Raw genomic sequence first — 20,712 nt, forward strand, 5'->3', positions numbered from 1 at the left:
CCAATATGCATGTGTGATACATCATTAGAAAGCTTAAAATCTCAATTTTCTCGGGGAAGAAAAATTTTGAACAGGAGGGCTTTTTTTTTTTTTTTTTTTTTTTTTAAAACAGCAAAACCCTATCAGGAGGTGAAAGCACGCGAGAGCAGAATTACAGAAGCCATGACTTTAACGAGATATTATAGCGTTCTTACCTTGTTTCGATCCAAAAACTCCATGTAGCGTGTGTCAAGTGTCTAAGTGTCAAGACACAGCTGTGAATGGCCACAGCTGGATTTTTTGGGGGATTTTAAGGGTGAAACATGTTAATAAAAGAAGGGTCGCGATGCAGAAATCACAGACATCAAGGAGTGGTCGAGATTTTCTTTTTCGTATATTTACCCTTTGAAATGTTTTTTTTTTTTTTTTTTTTTCAATTTTTCTTTGTTTGGATCGATTATTTATCGTCTAAAATATAGGAAAAAATGCGAAAGTAACAAAAAATGCAATTATGTGATAGTTATGAAGTACATATATGTGACATTCTTACAGACGCCATTTTTTTCATTGTGACGTCATTTGTTTAAAGGTTTAAAATATGTGAGTGAATAATTTTTTAAAGTCGTTTTTTTTCTCTTTTTTTTTAAACGAAATATGACACATCAATTAATGATTCTAAGCTAAAAATGAGAGACATTTTGAATAATAAATATGATTAATTACGTTCGTTTTATAGCTGGGTTGAAACAAAAGCGGTTGTGCGACGTCTGTAAACGGGGGTTTTCAGGGTAAAACTGACAAAGTAAAAATAGTTCGGGGGCTCAAAGCGCCATGAATCTGCTATGGCAGCATATATACATATTTTTCTATCAAACACAAGAGTTGTTTTGGCTTAAAACACAGCAGTTTATTTTAAAGAGGAGTGCAAGAGCAGAAACTGCTTTTTCAGTCTTGCATGTGTTTTCCACCTTATTAATTTATATATTTATTTTTTTGAGAGAATATTTTTTTAATTTTCCATACGAAAACATTTTTTTGTAGACGTCAACAAAAACTAGACAAAGACAAACACAGACTAATAAGTATCGTCATCTAAAAGACTAAGACGAAAATTAAAAGGGCTACCAAAAACAACACTGCAATAGGAAAAGTATATGATCTTAGTGGGTCTTCAGTAATCAGGTGGTGCAATTTGGAAACCAACAACTCTTCTGGGGAAAAAATGATTCAAAATTGGAAATGTTTGGAAGTTCATCTTGAAACCTTGATTTACCGGACCATGCCAACACATTCTTAAAAATTTGTGTTTGATTATAAGGGTGTAGATAACAGCTTATTGTATATTGATTGGGCATCCAGCTGCATGGAGGCTCATATTTCTTTTTCCCAGTTTACTGTCAGTTTATCCACTGGGATTTCTAAAAGCCACTCAATGCACATCTCTATGTCCCTATTGGCACAGCTAAGCTTTTAGAGTAAAACGTATATAATTAACCAGAGGGACACCTCCCTTTCAGCCTATGGAACATTAAAGGTGTGATTTTGAGTGCATTTGAGTACATTTAAGTGATGTGTCCTCTTTGTTGATGGGACATGTAAGATGGAAAACCAATGCCCAACAAAGGGAAAGCAAATTTAAAACACACAAAACCCACTGTTAAGTTTTATCGTTCAAGATTTCGAACAATGCATGTCATTCTCTGGTAGCGCAACGTGTGGGTTAAACTATAGGTCAGAACAGTGTGAATATGGATATAAAAAGGAACCACCTCCCTCTTTTAGTATAATGCCCTGGGGAAATCACACTCTGACATCAACCTCTCTTGAGGGTCTTTTCAACCTTTTGGCTGCCACTTTTTTTTGCTGCCTTTGATTCCACACTCTATTCAATATTCAGTAATGTTCTATTACTGTATTACAATGGAAGAGGGACAATTAAATGGAGCAGTGAAATAATGACCCCAAAAATTAAGATCTAACTTATAGACAGTGTAAGGCAAGGCAAGGCAAGGCAAATTTATTTATATAGCACAATTTAACACAAGGCTTTACATCACATGAAGATCATAAAAATCACAATTAAATCAATACAACGTAAAAACCAAGACAAAAGATCGCATTTAATCACAAATAGAATAAAAATAAATAAATAAAAATAAAACAAAAATAAAAATAAAACAAAAACTACTACTAATAATAATAATTGAAATCAGCAATGGAGATAAGCACAAGAGGAAGAGAAAGCAAGTAGATTGAAATATATAGACAGTTATGGATATGCAGTGCTAAACAAAAGCGTTTTTAGCCCTAAGTTTGAGCATACTTCAGACGTTCAGGTAACTTGTTCCAGAGGTGAGGAGCATAATAACTAAATATTGCCTCACCCTGCTTGGCTCTTGTTCTTGGAATATGCAGAAGACCGGTTCCAGACGACCTTAGGGGTCTAGATGTCTCATAGGAACCTAACAAGTCAAGCATGTATTTTGGTCCAAGGCCATTAAGTGTTTTGTAAACGAGCAGTAGTATTTTATAGTCTATCCTTTGACTCACTGGAAGCCAGTGTAGCGATTTCAAAACCAGTGTAATGTGGTCCAGCTTCCTTGTATTTGTGAGGACTCTGGCTGCAGCATTCTGTACTAGCTGCAGCTTCCTGACTGATTTTTAATCAAGACCTGTAAATATACCGTTGCAATAGTCCAATCTGCTGAAAATGAATGCATGCATAAGTTTTTCCATGTCTTGTTGAGTCAGAAGCCCCTTAATTCTGCTTATATTTTTTAGGTGGTAATAAGCGGATTTAGTGACGGACTTTAGATGGCTATCAAATTTTAGGTCTGAGTCAATAATTACGCCAAGGTTTCTGACTTGATTTGTAGCTGTAAGTGACATTGTGCTAAGTTGCCTGCTTATCTTTGACCTTTCTTTTTTTGGCCCAAAAATGATCACCTCTGTCTCCTCCACATTTAACTTGAGAAAATTCTGGCACATCCATTCATTGATTTGGTGAATGCATTTACTCAGGGAGACTAAGGGACTATAATCATGTGGGGACACAGAAATGTACAGTTGTGTGTCATCTGCATAGGCGTGATAGGAGATGTCATACTGTTCCATTATCTGAGCTAACGGAAGCATATAGATGTTAAATAAGAGTGGTCCAAGAATTGACCCTTGAGGGATTCCACACGTGAATTTGGTTCGTTCTAACTGATAGTTTCCATTTGAGACAAAGAAATCCCTATCATGTAAATAGGATGTGAACAACTGAAGAATAGTGTCAGTAAGCCCTACCCACTGTTCCAACCTGCTGAGTAGTATGTTGTGATCAACCGTGTCGAATGCGGCGCTGAGATCCAATAGTAACAGAACAGAGGATTTGATAGTGTAGGTGTTGGGTGGATGGGTAAGTGGGTTGGATGGGTAGGTAGCTGGGTAGATATAGTGGGGCAAATAAGTATTTAGTCAACCACCAACTGTGCAAGTTCTCCTACTTGAAAAGATTAGAGAGGCCTGTAATTGTCAACATGGGTAAACCTCAACCATGAGAGACAGAATGTGAAAAAAAAAGAAAATAACATTGTTTGAATTTCAAAGTTTATTTCCAAATTAGACAGGAAAATAATTATTTGGTCACCTACAAACAAGCAAGATTTCTGGATGTCAAAGAGGTCTAACTTCTTCTAACGAGGTCTAACGAGGCTCCACTCGTTACCTGTATTAATGGCACCTGTTTTAAGGAATTATCGGTATAAAAGACACCTGTCCACAACTTCAGTCAGTCACATTCCAAACTCCACTATGGCCAAGACCAAACAGCTGTTTGAACAGGAGGGAATTTAAAAAAAAAAAATGTAAATGTTTTTTAAACAGCAAAACCCTATCTGGAGGTGAGAGCAAGCGAGAGCAGAATTACAGACGCCATAACTTTTATCGCGTACTTACCTTGTTTCGATCCATAACCCCATGTAGCATGTATCTGTGTCAAGACACAGCTGTGAATGGCCACAGCTGGATTTTTCGAGGATTTTATGGGTGAAATATGGTCATATAACAAGGGTCGCGATGCAGAAATCGCAGACATCAAGGAGTGGTTGAGATGTTCTTTTTCATGTATTTACGCTTTTTAAACGTTTATTTTCAATTTTTTTTTTGTTTGGATCGATTATCATCTAACATATTGGAGAAAATGCGACAGTAACAAGGAGAAAATGCGACAGTAACAAAAAAAAAAAATATATACAATTAAGTGATAGTTATGAGGTAGATATCCGTGACTTTTACAGACGCCATTTTTTTCATTGTGACGTCATTTGTTTAAATGTTTAAAATATGCGAGTGAATAATTTTTTTAAGTCGTTTTTTTAAACTAAATATTAGACATCAATTAATGATTTGATGTTAAAAATGACAGACATTTTGAATAACAAATATAATTAATTACCTTCATTTTATGGCTGAGTTGAAACAAAAGCGGTTCCGCGATGTCTGTAAAATGGGGTTTTCAGGGAAAGACGGACAAATTCAAAATAGTTCGAGGCTAATGCGCCATGAATGTGCTATGGCAGCATATAGACATATTGTTCTGTCAAAGACAACAGTTGTTTTGGCTTAAAATACAGCAGTTTCTTTTAAAGAGGAGTGCAAGAGCAGAAACTATATATACATACATACATATACTGGACTGTCTCAGAAAATTAGAATACACAATATTCTAATTTTCTGAGACAGTCCTGTATATTGTTCTATGTAACGGACGTCAGCCAAGGTCGGCCCCCACATTTTTACCACGCCAAATCTGGTCCCCTTTGCAAAAAGTTTGGACACCCCTGCTTTAAATGGTGGATTAATGTACAGGACTGTCTCAGAAAATTAGAATATTGTGTATTCTAATTTCCTGAGACAGTCCAGTACACTACAGGCCAAATGTTTGGGGCCCCCACCCCACAAAAGTCAAACTCAGCCTATGAGCAAATGCAGACGTTTGTGGTATCTCTCCTGGCTCTTTCTTTATTCGCGTCCTGACGAGGTAGCTAGGCTATTACTTTGGCCGTACTCTCAGCGCCACTGACACGGCATGGTAATAAACGTGACCCGCTTTTTTTTTTTCTCCGATGAGAAAACGTGACTTGTGATGTCACTCCCAAACGCAAGAGCAACATTTCTATTAGAAATGTTCTTCGTCCGTATATGAGTACAGTATTTTTCATTTTACATATATTATGAGGCAATAACAAAAACAGTAACACACACACACTAAGGAAACTAACTTTAATCAGATTACTGGTTTAGAAAAATGAACGCAAATGAATTTTTAGATAAAATTTCTTCCCAAAATTGAATTTCACACCCATGCAGTGTTGTTATCACAGAAAAGTGATGTCACTAATAAATGGAGAATTTTCTTCAAGAGTCATTGACACAATTTAACAGAGTGCACACTGGGGACAAACAGAAAACCTTTTTTTTCTTCATTAATTAACCAGAAAATATATTTTAATTTAAAAACAACACATAAGTAAAGATAGCTTATATAGGACATTAAAATTATAATTTAATAATTTAATAATTTAATTTTGGATTTTTTTTTTCTACTTATATTAGTCGTTTTATAGCCTGCATTTGAATGAAACATACTAGGGATATGGCAAATAACATATTTATATACACATATGTTATTCCATAACAACCTATTACTAGAAGTAAATTTAAAAAATAGAATTTATGAGCCTGTACCCTTGGATATAGAACAGACGACACAAATATTTAAGTTGAATGAGTATTTGTCCAATTTTATTGAAAATACAGCTTAATTTATTCTGGGGACCTAAGTGGCACCCTATAAAAAAAATGACAATGTATTGCTTCGTAACTGTAAATTTTATGGTGGATTTTTTTCCTTTAAACTAAAAATAATGTTAGGATTTTTTTTTTGGGGGGGGGGGGTATTTCTTTTTGACACTCTGTTTATTTGTAAACAGCATGGTTTTGGGGACATCACTGTGCTCCTTTACTCATTCTGTTCTGTCTCCAACCAGGATTTTAAACTGTCTTCCTGGGAGTGAAATATGCTGACAGTGGTCTGACAATATATTGATATGGTGATAAATCACGATACTTTGTATCCCGATGGGTCACGGATATGCTCCCGCCAAAAACAGATACATCGTTTTAAAAAGATGTCACTGCTTAAAAAAAAGGAACTAACAGGTTGCTACCAAAATTTTCCAGTAAACCAAAACTAATAGGTTGCCACTGACGGCGCTAGACATTCATTCGCCCTCCCAGTCAAAATGCATTGGACATCTCGCGCCATCAGTTACAGCCTATGTGTTATACACTATGATTTTTATTTATTTATGTATTTTTTAGAGAAATCAACTTTAGAGTTATATTGACATTTCCTATTAAAAGATTTGACAAAGACATACAAACACATTATTTTGCATTCTTTTAATTTAATTAATTTTTTTTTTTTTTAGTTTTTGTGTTTTTCACAATTTATGAAAAGGAATTATGGATTTAATCCATTTAATTTTTTTTTTTTTTTTTTTTAAACAGATTTTTGTTGTTCTCATGTTTTGTGTGGGATTTATTTTTTCCTTGATGGTTTTAACACAATATATGAATACGTTCTCTATTCTTGGAGTGTTGCTGTGACAAGAAGGTGCCCCTGTGTCAGTGGTCATTAATCAGAATATGTTGATTAAAGCGCTGTGCCAAAAGCAGATTCATTGGTGTCCACTTGTGTAAATTTCTTTTCATTGTTTAGAACCTTGCGGCACAGACCGTTACAGTGCTGGATGTGTTGGACCGAGTTATCAGGCATAGAGAGCCTTGCAAATGCAGCAGGACAGACTGAAAAATAAAAACCTCCAAATTTTTGCTGTGAGTGTGTCACAAGGGAGGTGTTGCAGCTGTTGTTTCTGCCTCAAAGCGGGAAAAATAAATTGTACACACAGTTACTTCTTCCTTCATGTAACACATTTTCTCGGTTAATTTATGTTGACTTCAGACTGTATTATACTATTCAGAAATTAGTTGACACTAAGCAGTGAAGGGATGGCTGATTTTGTGTGTAGTTACATCAACACAAATTCAAATCCATTTTTGTGTTTTTTTAAAATCCACATTTGCTTGCAACCTTTGTAGAAGTCTGCACACTGCTGTAGTCTTTATAGTTCATATTTACTACTATACTTGGAATGCACACCAGCTTGTTTCCTGCACCAAGGTGTTTAATGCGTGCATTACAATAAGTGGGTGTTAATTTACTAAAATCGCTGCTGGGTTCTCATGAGGCCCATTTACAGTAAAACTCAAAGTGGTGAACACCTTACTGTCATTGAAGTATGGGCAAGAATATCCATAATGCCTTCAGTTCTCTGATTCACAAAATTTGAACAATACCAACCTGCAAATTCGTGTACTGTGTTAGGTTTTTCTTTTTCTTTTTTTATAACATGTCAGAATGGAAATTGCCCCTTTGTGCTTTTTCAAATCAAAAGAGGAAACGAAAGTGGTTCAGGCACATGATATAAATAATGCTGTGCTGTGCATTTTATGAAGCTTGCATCTAAAGCTGTCAACTAACTGCACATTTTCCTCAGCTGCATCCAGTACTAATGAATGGCACATGTCGCCTGTAGGATGCCCTTTGTGTCACTTTGGTGTAATTTAAGAACAGTATTCATTTGTTTCTAAATACACAATTTGAGAAACATAAAATAAATCACAGCTTGCACATAGTGGAATACAAAGAACTAGCAAATGTTAATGCAAAACTCTACTCGGATGTCAAGCGAGATTTTGTGATGAGACCGATACTGCGCACCTACTGATCCCTATTCAACACGTTTTTTTGGTGCATGCAAAACAATGTTACACATCACAGCTTCTTTATTCACACGATTGTATCATTCATAAACTGCACTGTTATGTAAACTTTAAAACTAAATGCCACTAAATTGGTCTTGTCAAAGGTAGCTGAAATTGCAGGTCATCAGTTCCAACCAGCTGGTCAACATTAGGCTCCATTCAGTGCTGTTCGCTTCTTCACATTACATTCATAGGTGCTTCCGATAGGGGCATGACTGGACTGTCTCATATGATTTTGACGTGAGAGCAAATTAAATGTTGCTTCAGTAATGCAGTCAGTATAAGAAATCATCATCAATTACGGATGTCCAACTACTGCTATTTTGTGAAAAGGAGATATCTTAGAAAATGAAAGCAATTATTTATAGGATGAGACGAAAGTAATTGAGGAGGCGTGAATATGGAATCATTTGCCCGAGACTATATCAATATTTGAGTTGCGTCCGGTTTTTGTAATCTATTTTTCCCCCATAATAAAGACAAGGCTGCGAGAGCAGATGATATAAATTTGAATATATTTATTACCTGTATACTGTATGTACTATAAATATATCTTTGGATGCCTTGACAAGACCTTTAAATTATAAGTGAAAATTAAATAGTTACACCATTTCACAGACACACACTAACAGGAAGTCTATTTGGTGCAGTGGGACTCACAAACACACAGATAACCCTTTCATAGTTCTTATTCAGGCCATGATTTTTTTTTCTCATTCACCATAAAAGGAAGCCATCTCAATTGAAATAAAAATAACAGGTCCAATTGCGTGTAATTCTCACATAGTAATAAAGAAATATTCATTCATTTAAAGAATATTCATCAAAAAGCTAAAAAAAAAGTATGCAGTATACATGAAATGGGCCCAACATCAATAGCCATTGCAACATGGGCCCATAAAATGTTGGATAATTTTGATTTGTATGCATTGAACGCATCCTCATGAAAGCACATTTGAAATTAGTTTGTTTGGCAGCATGATGCCTCGCCACACTCTCTTGATATTGTGGTGCAACGAGTGTCACGGACATTCATTAGCTCGTTGGTTTGCACAATTGCATCATCACCATTTGATTGCTTATGCCTCACCAATATCACAAGACAAGTAAGTGTAAATTGTGCATGAAAACCATCCGGAAGAAGCGAATCATTACAGGCACCTCCTGGACATATAATCTCAACTTCTTTTGATCTTAACATTATCAATACATTCTGATCAGCACCACTTCATATTGTCAAAAAGGTATCCACATTTTCAGCCCGGAGCTACACACTAACATTTATCTAACTGAATTTCAGCCTCCAGCTCACACACAAGCTTGTAAGCGCCACATGATTCCCTGACAAATTAATCCCCACATCTGTTCTGCTGAGGGCTGAGAAGAGATTAACCTGCTGCTTTTGCTGCCTCATTGCTTCAAATTCTCATGTAAAACGTGTACACACATACAGTATATACAGTATACAATGTCCTGCCAAAACCTTGACACGGCCAAATGTGCCACTGCTCAATGGTCACGTATCTTTGCCATACTTGAATTTGAAACTACATGACGCCAACAGTTGTCATGAAGCCAAAGCGGACTAAATTAATCCCACATAATGGACCTCTGAGACCCGAACATGTGTAATTTGCCGGGGCAAGACCAACAGGTGGCGCTGCACATGATTCAGCAGGCACGTCCAAGAATTTCACGTCATGGCAACACCTTAGCAATGAGCCAAAAGCGGAATGCTGTTAAACAAGGTTTTAAGCGTCATAGCCTGGCTTTTGGGATACGCATGTGGACGCCTGAGTCATGAGAGCACAGTAACCACAGATAGCAACATTTCACACACACCTCAACAGGGACACACACAAGTACACTTGGCTGAACAAATAACGATTAAAGTTAATCAATAAAAAAAAAAAAAATGAACCAAAGTAACTTTGCAGGAGAACAGCAAGTGAGAGAGGTAGTAAATGTTGAGATGTACAAGAACACACCCATAACATACCATAACAATAATGTTGTATCTCGTGTGTGTGTGTGTGTGTGAATGAAGTGTGTACCCATACAGGTATTTCACTTTGGAGCAGGTCCACATGGACGGGCAATCAATTTTCATTAAAGCTCTTTTTAATTTGAAATACTGATGCAAACAGTGCCAAACACACACTTGTTGCATACGCTGATACAAAACAATTATGCTTATGGTGCTTGCTAAAATGTTTGTGTTTGAGGAGGGAGGTCATTTTTGTCATACAAAAGAACTGGCAGTGGTTGTATTCTTTCCTTTGGTTAATGGACAGGTCAAACGAACACAAAGACACGCACACACCATATCACACCGCACACATGTAGAGACAATAACATAAGCGTTTACCCAGCACTCAAACAAACGCTCCCTGGTTTTAATTTCCTCCCTCTCATTTTTATGAGCGTTTTGTCTTTAATGATTTTTATCTGAACCCCTACACCACCCCCCCCTCCAAATCTCAACACAAACACACACAGGCACAAACAGCAAGCGATAAGAATCAAACCCATTCAATCATAAGGGAAAAAGAAGGCTCCAGCCAAGGGAGCGCAAACTTACCTTCTACGGAGACAAAAGTTTAGTGTTCCACAAATAAACACTGTGTGTGTGTTTGACATTGAGATTTTATAAAGCACAGTTTCAGAATCTACAGTGCCTGTGGTTGTGACAAAGTGGGTAAGGGTGATGACAATCAATAAAGGGAAGAGTGAAAAGGGTGGCAATCATTTAGCATCCTGTTTAAGTTCCTGTTTTGTGTCATATGAATCATGTGGCCACAGGACATGAGAGGAAGACTCAACGCTTACCTGGACTTGTTCAGAAAACGTGGTGGATTGTCTACTTGTCAGGCTTGGAGCTGTACTCTCCTCGGGAGGCAGTAACACTTGCTGACCTCGTCTGCAGGTTACAGAGAAGAAAATTCAGGACACAAGATTTTTTTTTTTTTTATCTGCTCAGCACACACAACCAGCGTTTACAGTCCTGATGATAAGCTGCTGTTAAAACAACTGGCACATACACTAATCTAGTAACTTCTGAGCTATGGAATGCTGGAATTTAAACGTGTGTAGGGGAATGCAAAGTGAAAGGCAAGCGTGTTAAACCCTTACAGGTCCTTCCCTTTCTTCCTCTGGAACGCGGTCATGTCATCTCCACCTGTCGTACGCAGAGAGAGCGCCGGAGTCACACACGCACTGACGCACGCGGCAATGCTGTGATGCGCACACTCGCAGCAGCAGCCCGGGACACACACTGGTACACTGACACCACGGGCTGCAGCTCACAGAGCTCAGAGTGAACACGGTCTCTCCTCCTCCCACCCCTATCGCTTGCTCATCCTCAGGGTCTTACTGCCTCCATCATCCTTCGCTGTGTTTCACTTTCTTTTTGTTTTTCCAGCAGGATACCCATGAACAAACATGCGATAGCAACAGTGTTATGCTGGGAACATGAAGGTACCGAGGAAAAGTCTGCCTGTGAATTTTCAAATCATGGTAGGAACTGAACAGTAGCCTTCAAACAGTGGTTGCGCACATCAAAAAGAAATATTCCCCTTTATATTTCAACTTCATGAAAATAGTGTTAATATTTTGTGTCAGGGGCTTTACGAGGGGGCAGTGCCCACCCAGGGACACTCTCTGTCCACCAAAAGGAAACTAGATGTAGTACTAACGGCAGTCTGGGCACCGTATATATTATCCCATTCATATAGTACTGATGTGTTCTAAGTTTTAACCTATGCGTTGTTACCTCCTCTTTCACCTTAAAAAATAAATAAATAAATAAATAAATAAATAAATAAATAAATAAATAAATAAATAAATAAAACGAAATGTTGGGGCGCTAGGGGGCGCTACACACATTAACCGCATACTGTATTTAGATTTTTTTTTTTTTTTTCCCCACATTTTATCAAAGTTTTCACCAGTGTTCACCTAGCTGTTGAGTTTGGAGAGTTTTGAAGCATTCTGAGGGGGTCAAAGTAGGGCGCAAAGCGTCAGCGGGACAAAGAAAAACTGCTAGGGGATGCTACATAGTGTATTTGGAATTTGTCAAGTCTTTACACAGTATCAAAAGATTGCACCTGTCTTGACCTGCCTGCCGATTTTGGCGCATTTTGGAGCATTCTAAGGGGGTCAAATTCAGCTCAAAGGGGCTGCGGAACAAAGACTAACTATAATAATAATAATAAAACCGAGGAACCACATTAAGTTCCCTTAAAAAAAAAACATGCATCGCTTGCATGTCCATACTGTTCAGTTATAGATGTGTTCTAAATCAAATAAAATCAAATCAACTTTTATTTGTATAGACTAGGGGTGTCAAACGATTAAACATTTTAATCGAGTTAATTACAGCTTAAAAATTAATTAATCGTAATTAATCGCAATTAATTGCAATTTAAACCATTTATAAAATATGCCATATTTTTCTGTAAATTATTGCTGAAATGGAAAGATAAGACACAAGATGGATATATACATTCAACATACGGTACATAAGTACTGCATTTGTGTATTATAACAATAAATCAACAAGATGGCATTACCAGTATTAACATTCTGTTAAAGCGATCCATGGATAGAAAGACTTGTAGTTCTTAAAAGATAAATGTTAGTACAAGCTATAGAAATTTTATATTAAAACCCCTCTTAATGTTTTCTTTTTAATGAAATTTGTAAAAATTCCAATCAAAAAATAAACTAGTAGCCCGCCATTGTTGATGTCAACAATTACTTACACAATGCTCATGGGTGCTGATTCTGCTGAAGCCTATAAAATCAGTCGCACCCAAGCGCCAGCAGAGGGCGACAAAACTCCGAAAAACACAACAAGTACACATTTCACTGTGCTCTCATTTTAACGTCGTTAATCAAAAAAAAAAAAAAATTTACCGCCCGTTAACGCGATAATTTTGACAGCCCTAGTTTAGACCAAATCACAACAGCAGTTATCTCAAGGAGAAAATAAAACATGTTTTAAGGTGCAGTAGCTCTACGCTGGATTTCGAGCTGCTTGAGGATTGTAGCTTCCTCCCCCGCACCCCCCAAACCACCCACCCCCAACTCCCACCTCCCCCAGGTAAGACTAATGCCCACCCACACCTGGCATCCTGGTAACACCACTGTTTTGTGTAAATAAAAAACCTGACTAAAATCATTAATCAAATACTAATCAGACTTAAACAAGCAATACATTAATAAAGGGAATTTATAAGGGACAATTTACGGAGCCCCTAAAGGGACATTGAAAGAAATAAAATAAATTAAAACCATCTGTTAATAAAAATGTAATAGTAGTAGTAGTAGTAGTAGTAGTTTACATGTTATGCTTCAAACTAATAATCATTGTTGTCACAGACAGATTACCGTAATTTTCGCACTATAAGGCACACCTGACTATAAGCCGCTACCCACCAAATTTGGCACGAAAACGGCATTTGTTTAGAGATAAGCCGCACTGGACTATAAAACACAGCTGTCCTCACTGAATTATGGAATATTTACACCGAAAGATATCAACACTTTATTTGACAGCGGCATCATACGACTGCCATAAGACCAAATGAACCACCATCATTGCTTCAAGAAGCTTCATTTGGCCATCACTGCTCCTTTGGGGGAGACAGTCAACCTCTGCTGCCACCTGCTGTCAACATTGTTGTTGTCCAAAATGCCTCCTAGCATGCTAATTATGCTAATTATTCCTCAGTTACTGTTCCAGTTGTTTCATTAATTGCTAGTTATGGTATTTGGTAACACTTTATTGGACAGTGGCGCCATATGACTGTCATTAGACAATCATAATTATGAAATGACACTGTCTTGAGCATTTATGAACGCTTATAACATATGTCATATAGTGTTATCTGGCAAATTATCTCACTTTTGAATGTATGTAAAAGCTGGATGAAAGATGGAGTTAGTGAGCATAAGCATTCAGTAATGGCCATGTTAGTGTCATGTCATAATTATGATGGTGTTATATGACAGTGTGAAATTAAGTGTTACTTATTAACCCAAATAAATCAACAAATAAACCACACTGGACTGTAAGCCGCAGGATTCAAAATGAAGGAAAATTAGCGGCTTATAGTCCGAAAATGACAGTATTTGAAAAAGAAATTTAATTACTGGTTACTGAGTTCGCCTAAAAAAGTAATCTTGTTATTTTACTGATCACTTTATTATAAAAGTAACTAAGTTACTTTAAAAGTAATTTATCTGTTACTTTTTACCAATTTTTCTCCCTTGGCCCCCTCAACATAAGAATGACAACAGAAAAATGTCATCGCATGTAATTGTCTTTCCGATAATTGAATTTGAAGAGAAAGATCAGAATTATTCACATAAGGCTTAATCTTCGAGTTAGCGGGGGTTTAATTATTCGATGGAGCTGATTTCAAACATCATTGACTCGTGCTAGCTTAGCCACTCCAGAGCCCCTGAAACTGAAATCAACTCCACCGACTAATTAAACCCCACTAACGCGAAGATTAAGCTTCATGTCAAAAATTCTAAATTTCGGGTTAGGGTTTAGGGGTTAGTGTTTACAGCACATCAGTGCCAATATGAAAAAATGCAAATTGACTGCACGATAATCAACAACACCCAACTGAATTGCACAGTGCAAAAAACACAAAGTTCGGGGCGGGCGCAGATGTGCGCGCACAACCCGGAAGTACGCCATACACACGGTCAATTTGGCCACAAAACGTGGCAGTAACTAAGTTGCCTGGCACGGCCAGACTGTTCTCCCTGTATTTTTCAAACACTGAGAGACAAGTCTGGGAACCAGCCCATTAACGGACTCTCGAGCAGGTACAAAATCAATCGACAAATCAGATTCGTTTATTTGCGTAACGTGTTCTTAGCGAGCAACGTCACTCTTGCGCGTAGGAAGTCGTCTCCACAACAACACAGATGGCGAACAGGAGAGCCGAGAATATGTTCCAGTTCACGGTAAAATCAGTTTTAAATGACCAAAAACACATCGACACGAGTCATTGACAACAGTCTGTCTCGCGCTAGCCATGTTGAATAAACTCCGCTCTCCTCGTATGTTTACTTCCGCGTCCAAGTCCCTCGTCCTGCCCTCGTCGTTTTACTAACGTCACATCTGCCCGTCGCTGATTGGTCCACTCCGCTGTCTGTTTGCTGTGGCTTGCTCTGCCCTGGAAATTGTATCCGCTGAATGGTGGCCAGACTCAATAGCTGGAACAGCAGTGAGTCTGGTGTACCAGGCAAGTAACTAAGCACTTTAGACTCAATCGGACTTACAACACATCCCAAAGATGCTAAACAAAGACGTCACCTCACGGCATAAATGTGCAACACGAATATGATGTAAAAAATGGTCCCCGACTTCGCGAGGACGAGCGTGAGCGACGACTACACGCCATTGCAACGGCAAAGCTACAAAACTGCCGTGCATGTACTGGCTGTAACCTATTGCTGGAACCCTCCAGAATGAAGGAAAAATAAATACTCACGTTCATTCGTGGATGCGCACACATCAACATTCCCTCTCACATTACAGCAAGTGGCCGCACACAGGTCGAACGTGTACCCGCGCTGGCACATGTCAGTCCCAAAACACTTAGCGCATGTGACTCGAAACCAAAACAGGAAGATCTATGAGCGGTTACCATGGAAACGAAAACGTTGCAGGAACCTTTCTAACATTTTCTATTCAAAATGCTCTTTGTAAATGACTACAATGTTCTTCATTCTACTTGCATTATGAGGCAATAACAAAATAGTAAAGCACAGACACTAAGGAAACTAACTTTAATCAGATTACTGGTAACGCATTAGATTACTCATGACTGATAGAAAGGAATCAGACTACAGTAACTGACAACACTACTATTAATATTTATTATAAATCAGTGTTGTTTTCGTCAATGATAGCAATAACGAAAATATTTTGTCAAAGAACAATTTTTTTGCATGACAATGAGATGATAACGAGCTAAAAATGTGTTTTGGGAGACTAAAACATAACAGGACTAATACCAATTTTTGTCTGACGAGATGAGAGCGAGACAAAAATGTGCAATAGTTTTCGTCACATTCTGAATTTTTGACATATTATCTGTAGTTGGCCTGTATTGTAGCAGTGTCTGGGTCATGTTACTCATGTGACGTGCTGAGCTCCCCGTCCATATTAACCAGTGTATCCTCTCCAGTCTCCAAGCTTGCACGGACGCACACACTGTATACACACTGAATACTGTTTGCAATGTTGCTTTAGCCTTTAAAGGTCTGTGCTGAGTGATCATAACACACTAAATGTAATTTGTAGCGTTAGCATAGCATTTGCATTAGCATTAGACTAATGCAAACAGTGAGCGTTCTCTTAAACTCTGGCATAACTTTTTTTACATTAGTTTGTACCTTCCAGGTGCGTATAATTAATTGAAAATAATTTTCCTGCTGAGTGTGTATTATCAGGAAGTTGGCGTTGGCCTTCTAGACGCTGTAATATGTGCTCTCTGTCAATGTTAATTTGTCCTTTATTTATGTATTTATTTATTTTTGAAGTTTTTTTTTAATTTCACAGACTAAACATTTTTTGTATACGTTGACTAAAACCAGACGGAATTAGTCTTGAGTTTTCATCAACAAAAACTAGACGAAGACAAACACATTTTGACATAACTAAAATATGAGTAAGACTTACTAAGACTAAGACTTACTAAGTATTACCGTCCAAATGACAAAGAAAAAATTAAAAGGACTCCCAAAAACAACAGTTAGCAGCTTTTAAAAAAAAAATATATATATATATATATATATATTAAATATTCTTTATTTTATACAGTATTTATACAGTATACAGTATTTTATACAGTATATGTGTATTTGGGCTTGGCAACTTTTAAGATCATAGATTTATAACATCTGATGTCAATCTCCATGTTCAGTCATGACATATTTAATCGCTCAAATGTGGTTGATATGCAAACAGACTATTGTTTGGCAGATAGCTAACAATCCCTCAAAAAGAGTCCAGTGTTGATGGTTTTCAAGCAGTTTATTTGTCCCGTGTTGAGGTAAATTGTAAAACTAAACAAACATAGCAAAGTAGGGCAAAACGGTTCATATAAGTGTATTGAATCATTACAGTCAGTTCAGTAAAATGATTCATTCGAACAAATCGTTCACACCTTCCCTCCATGTGTGAAGGCAAGGCAAGGCAAGGCAAGGCAAGGCAAATTTATTTATATAGCACAATTCAACACAAGGCAATTCAAAGTGCTTTACATCACATGAAGAGCATAAAAATCACATTTAAATCAATACAACGTAAAAACCAAGACAAAAGATCACATTTAATCACAAATAGAATAAAAATAAATAAATAAAAATAAAACAAAAATATAACAAAAACTACTACTAATAATAATAATTGAAATCAGCAATGGAGATAAGCACAAGAGGAACAGAAAGCAGGTAGATTGAAATATATAGCCAGTTATGGATATGCAGTGCTAAACAAAAGCGTTTTTAGCCCTGATTTAAAATAGCCAACAGTTTGAGCATACTTCAGACGTTCAGGTAACTTGTTCCAGAGGTGAGGAGCATAATAACTAAATGCTGCCTCACCCTGCTTGGCTCTTGTTCTTGGAATATGCAGAAGACCGGTTCCAGACGACCTTAGGGGTCTAGATGTCTCATAGGAATCTAACAAGTCAAGCATGTATTTTGGTCCAAGGCCATTAAGTGTTTTGAAGACGAGCAGTAGTATTTTATAGTCTATCCTTTGACTCACTGGAAGCCAGTGTAGCGATTTCAAAACCGGTGTAATGTGGTCCAGCTTCCATGTATTTGTGAGGACTCTGGCTGCAGCATTCTGTACAAGCTGCAGCTTCCTGACTGATTTTGTATCAAGACCCGTAAATATACCGTTGCAATAGTCCAATCTGCTGAAAATGAATGCATGCATAAGTTTTTCCATGTCTTGTTGAGTCAGAAGCCCCTTAACTCTGGTTATATTTTTTAGGTGGTAATAAGCGGATTTAGTGACGGACTTTAGATGGCTATCACATTTTAGGTCTGAGTCAATAATTACGCCAAGGTTTCTGACTTGATTTGTAGCTGTAAGTGACATTGTGCTAAGTTGCCTGCTTATCTTTGACCATTCCTTTTTTGGCCCAAAAATGATCACCTCTGTCGTCTCCACATTTAACTGGAGAAAATTCTGGCACATCCATTCATTGATTTGATGAATGCATTTACTCAGGGAGACTAAGGGACTATAATCATGTGGGGACACAGAAATGTACAGTTGTGTGTCATCTGCATAGGCGTGATAGGAAGGGGAAGTGACTTTGCACAACGAACCACCAAGTGATTAACAAAAGACCGATATATCGTAAGTGACCGGGAAGTGACACAGACTTAGTCCCTCCCCCTGCCTGCACACTGGTTGCTCATTGGCCACTCATCAGAAGCGAGAGGCAGACACTAGGATTCTGTTTCTGCTTCCTCTCCTGTCTATAATAACCCGTTTATCTGATTGATCGTGCCCTATGTCAGACACTGCAGCGGTTACTTTTAAACACACCAGCACAAGTCCCTACTTCCTAAAGAACAGATGAATTCATAAAATGATTTGTTCAGTCTTGTTCTGCCTTTTGAAATAATCGTTCGCGCAGGACACACTACGTACAGTACAAATGCCGCTACTGTTTAAACCCTGCGGTTTATTGTCCATTGCGCCTAATGTATGGATTTTTACAAGCTAATGATCTGCATGTCTTTTGGTGTAAATATTCCATAATACAACGTGGAAACCTGAGGCTTATTAGTGCAATGCAGCCTATGTATATATGAACAAATAGTTTTCTTGCAACATTTGGTGGGTACAGCTTATAGTCAACTGTTCATTATAGTCCTAAAATTACGATACACATACTGTGCATTAAAATACATTTCTATTTCAAAAACCCATCAGCTTAAGTAATATATTGTATATTACTTAAGCTATTGTATGCCAATCGCGCGCTAATGAAAATTACCATGGTTTCGTGGTAAAAAGATGAATATTCACATGCAAAAACGCCTCAAGAACATTAACATCTGTCAAAAACCACTTTTATTAACAAAGATCTAATATTCTACTACATTTTTCTACTAGTTTACGACTGACACTGCTTCTCGGCAAAGAGCCACATTGCCTCTCTGTGGCCAAAATGTGCACTCAGTTTTTATTTCGTTTACTTTTTGTTATTATTGATTTTGTATGATATTATGATGTCACTGTCAATTACTTTTATTGACCAAGATGAACATTTCGAATAATCAGTTGATGTTAACTAGAAAATGAAAAAATTCTCTAAAGTGTCTTTATATTTTTGTATATTTATTTTATTGCATTTATTTTATCATTGACTTTGTATGATTATAATTCTGGGTCACATGTTGCAAATGTCGACAGTAAGACGTGTTGTGTGCAAGAGGCACAGTATTCAGTGTTGCTAATTCCTGTTAAAATGTACTTAATGTGTGTATAAATGTTTAATTACACTCTAGTTATTTTCCTATTGCAGATTCTTTATAAAACTGCAAGTAAAAAAAAAAAAAGAATACACTTGTAAAAATTAAGTTTGAAAAATCATGAAATGAATCGAGATCAGATGTTACGCAATAAATAAACGCATAATCTTAAACTGTATTCGGACATCAGCAAATAGGACTGCAGTGTAAACAGACTGATTGGGTATTACCCTTTCAATATGAGCCTGATGTCATCAAAATAATCTGATTTGTGACTGAAATTATAAATCAAAAGTACAGCAAACGCTCACAGTACATTTGCAATTCCGTCGAGAGTCAGCTTAGCTATTTGAAGTATAATAATTTTTTTTGACCTCAACATTTCAACAGTTCTATGTTTTTACTATGTTCCTGTGCTGGTATATTTAATTGTTGACCCGTGATTTGAGTACAAGTATATGTGGGCTGTTTCAGGTTTATTAAATGCAAGCACGTGGATATAAGAGGTGGGTTATTTGAAAGTAGCATACTAGTTTAAAAATAAATTGCCTATTGGCGCTAAAATCAGCATATAGGCCTGCAGGGGAAAAAAAGACTATTACTGTAAGCCTATCACCACTATAAGCCTTCCAAGAATGGGTAAAACATCACCCATTCCAGCAGCATTACAAAAGGTATTCATCACAGGACTAGGCACAAGCACTAGCAACCAGTGGTGGATAAAGTACTCACTTTTTTAGTATTTGACTTAAGCAAACATACAGATACAGGGGCAAAACAATTACTTAAGTAAAAGTACAAGTATCTAAGAAAAAATTACTAAAGTAAAAGTACAAAGTACTCGCGTTAAAATTTAAAGTAAAAATTACCGTAATTTCCCGAATATAAGGCGCACCCGTGTATAATGCGCACCCCAAATTTACATGTAAAATCTAGGGAAAATTATTGTACCCGTTTATAACGCGCACCCTAATTTTAGCACCAATAAATAGAAGAATACAAGAAAACAGAGCTCGTGCACAGATACAGAAATGTCATTTTACTGACTGGTGAAACACAGCACAAGCATAGCACATTGGTAGTTCAAAACATTACCATAAACTGACAATATTTACGGTAACAATATGATTTGACAACGTCTCCAACTTACCAGAATCTAGGAGAAAACAAAACAGATGTGACTTTTCTTTTAAAGGCTGCTGTATAACTTGCTCGTTTCATCATGATGAATAAATGTTTCTTCCATGGATTGATATGGTAAAATGAAAGTGAGAACATAAGTGGGAAATCCGTGAGAGCTCATCACTGTCAACACGACAGTAACAATAGGAA

The 20,712-nt window shown here is 37.2% G+C and overlaps 1 protein-coding gene across 2 annotated transcripts in view; it reads right to left on the reverse strand.

Annotated features, from left to right (window-relative positions):
* Positions 1-20,712, reverse strand: part of LOC130917493 (cGMP-dependent 3',5'-cyclic phosphodiesterase) — a 384,643-nt gene that overhangs the window by 232,142 nt on the left and 131,789 nt on the right. The window contains exons 1-2 of one of the 2 annotated variants that reach the window (XM_057838956.1): positions 10,987-11,128; positions 10,684-10,774 (exon numbers count right to left, since the gene is read on the reverse strand). In XM_057838956.1, coding sequence (XP_057694939.1) covers positions 10,684-10,774; positions 10,987-11,021 — 126 coding nt within the window. In that variant the 5' untranslated portion in view covers positions 11,022-11,128. Of the gene's footprint in view, positions 1-10,683; positions 10,775-10,986; positions 11,129-20,712 lie in introns of those variants that run through there. The other variant, XM_057838955.1, reaches the window with a different exon arrangement.

The sequence above is a fragment of the Corythoichthys intestinalis genome, chromosome 6 (assembly GCF_030265065.1).
Source record: "Corythoichthys intestinalis isolate RoL2023-P3 chromosome 6, ASM3026506v1, whole genome shotgun sequence".
Classification (NCBI taxonomy): domain Eukaryota; kingdom Metazoa; phylum Chordata; class Actinopteri; order Syngnathiformes; family Syngnathidae; genus Corythoichthys; species Corythoichthys intestinalis.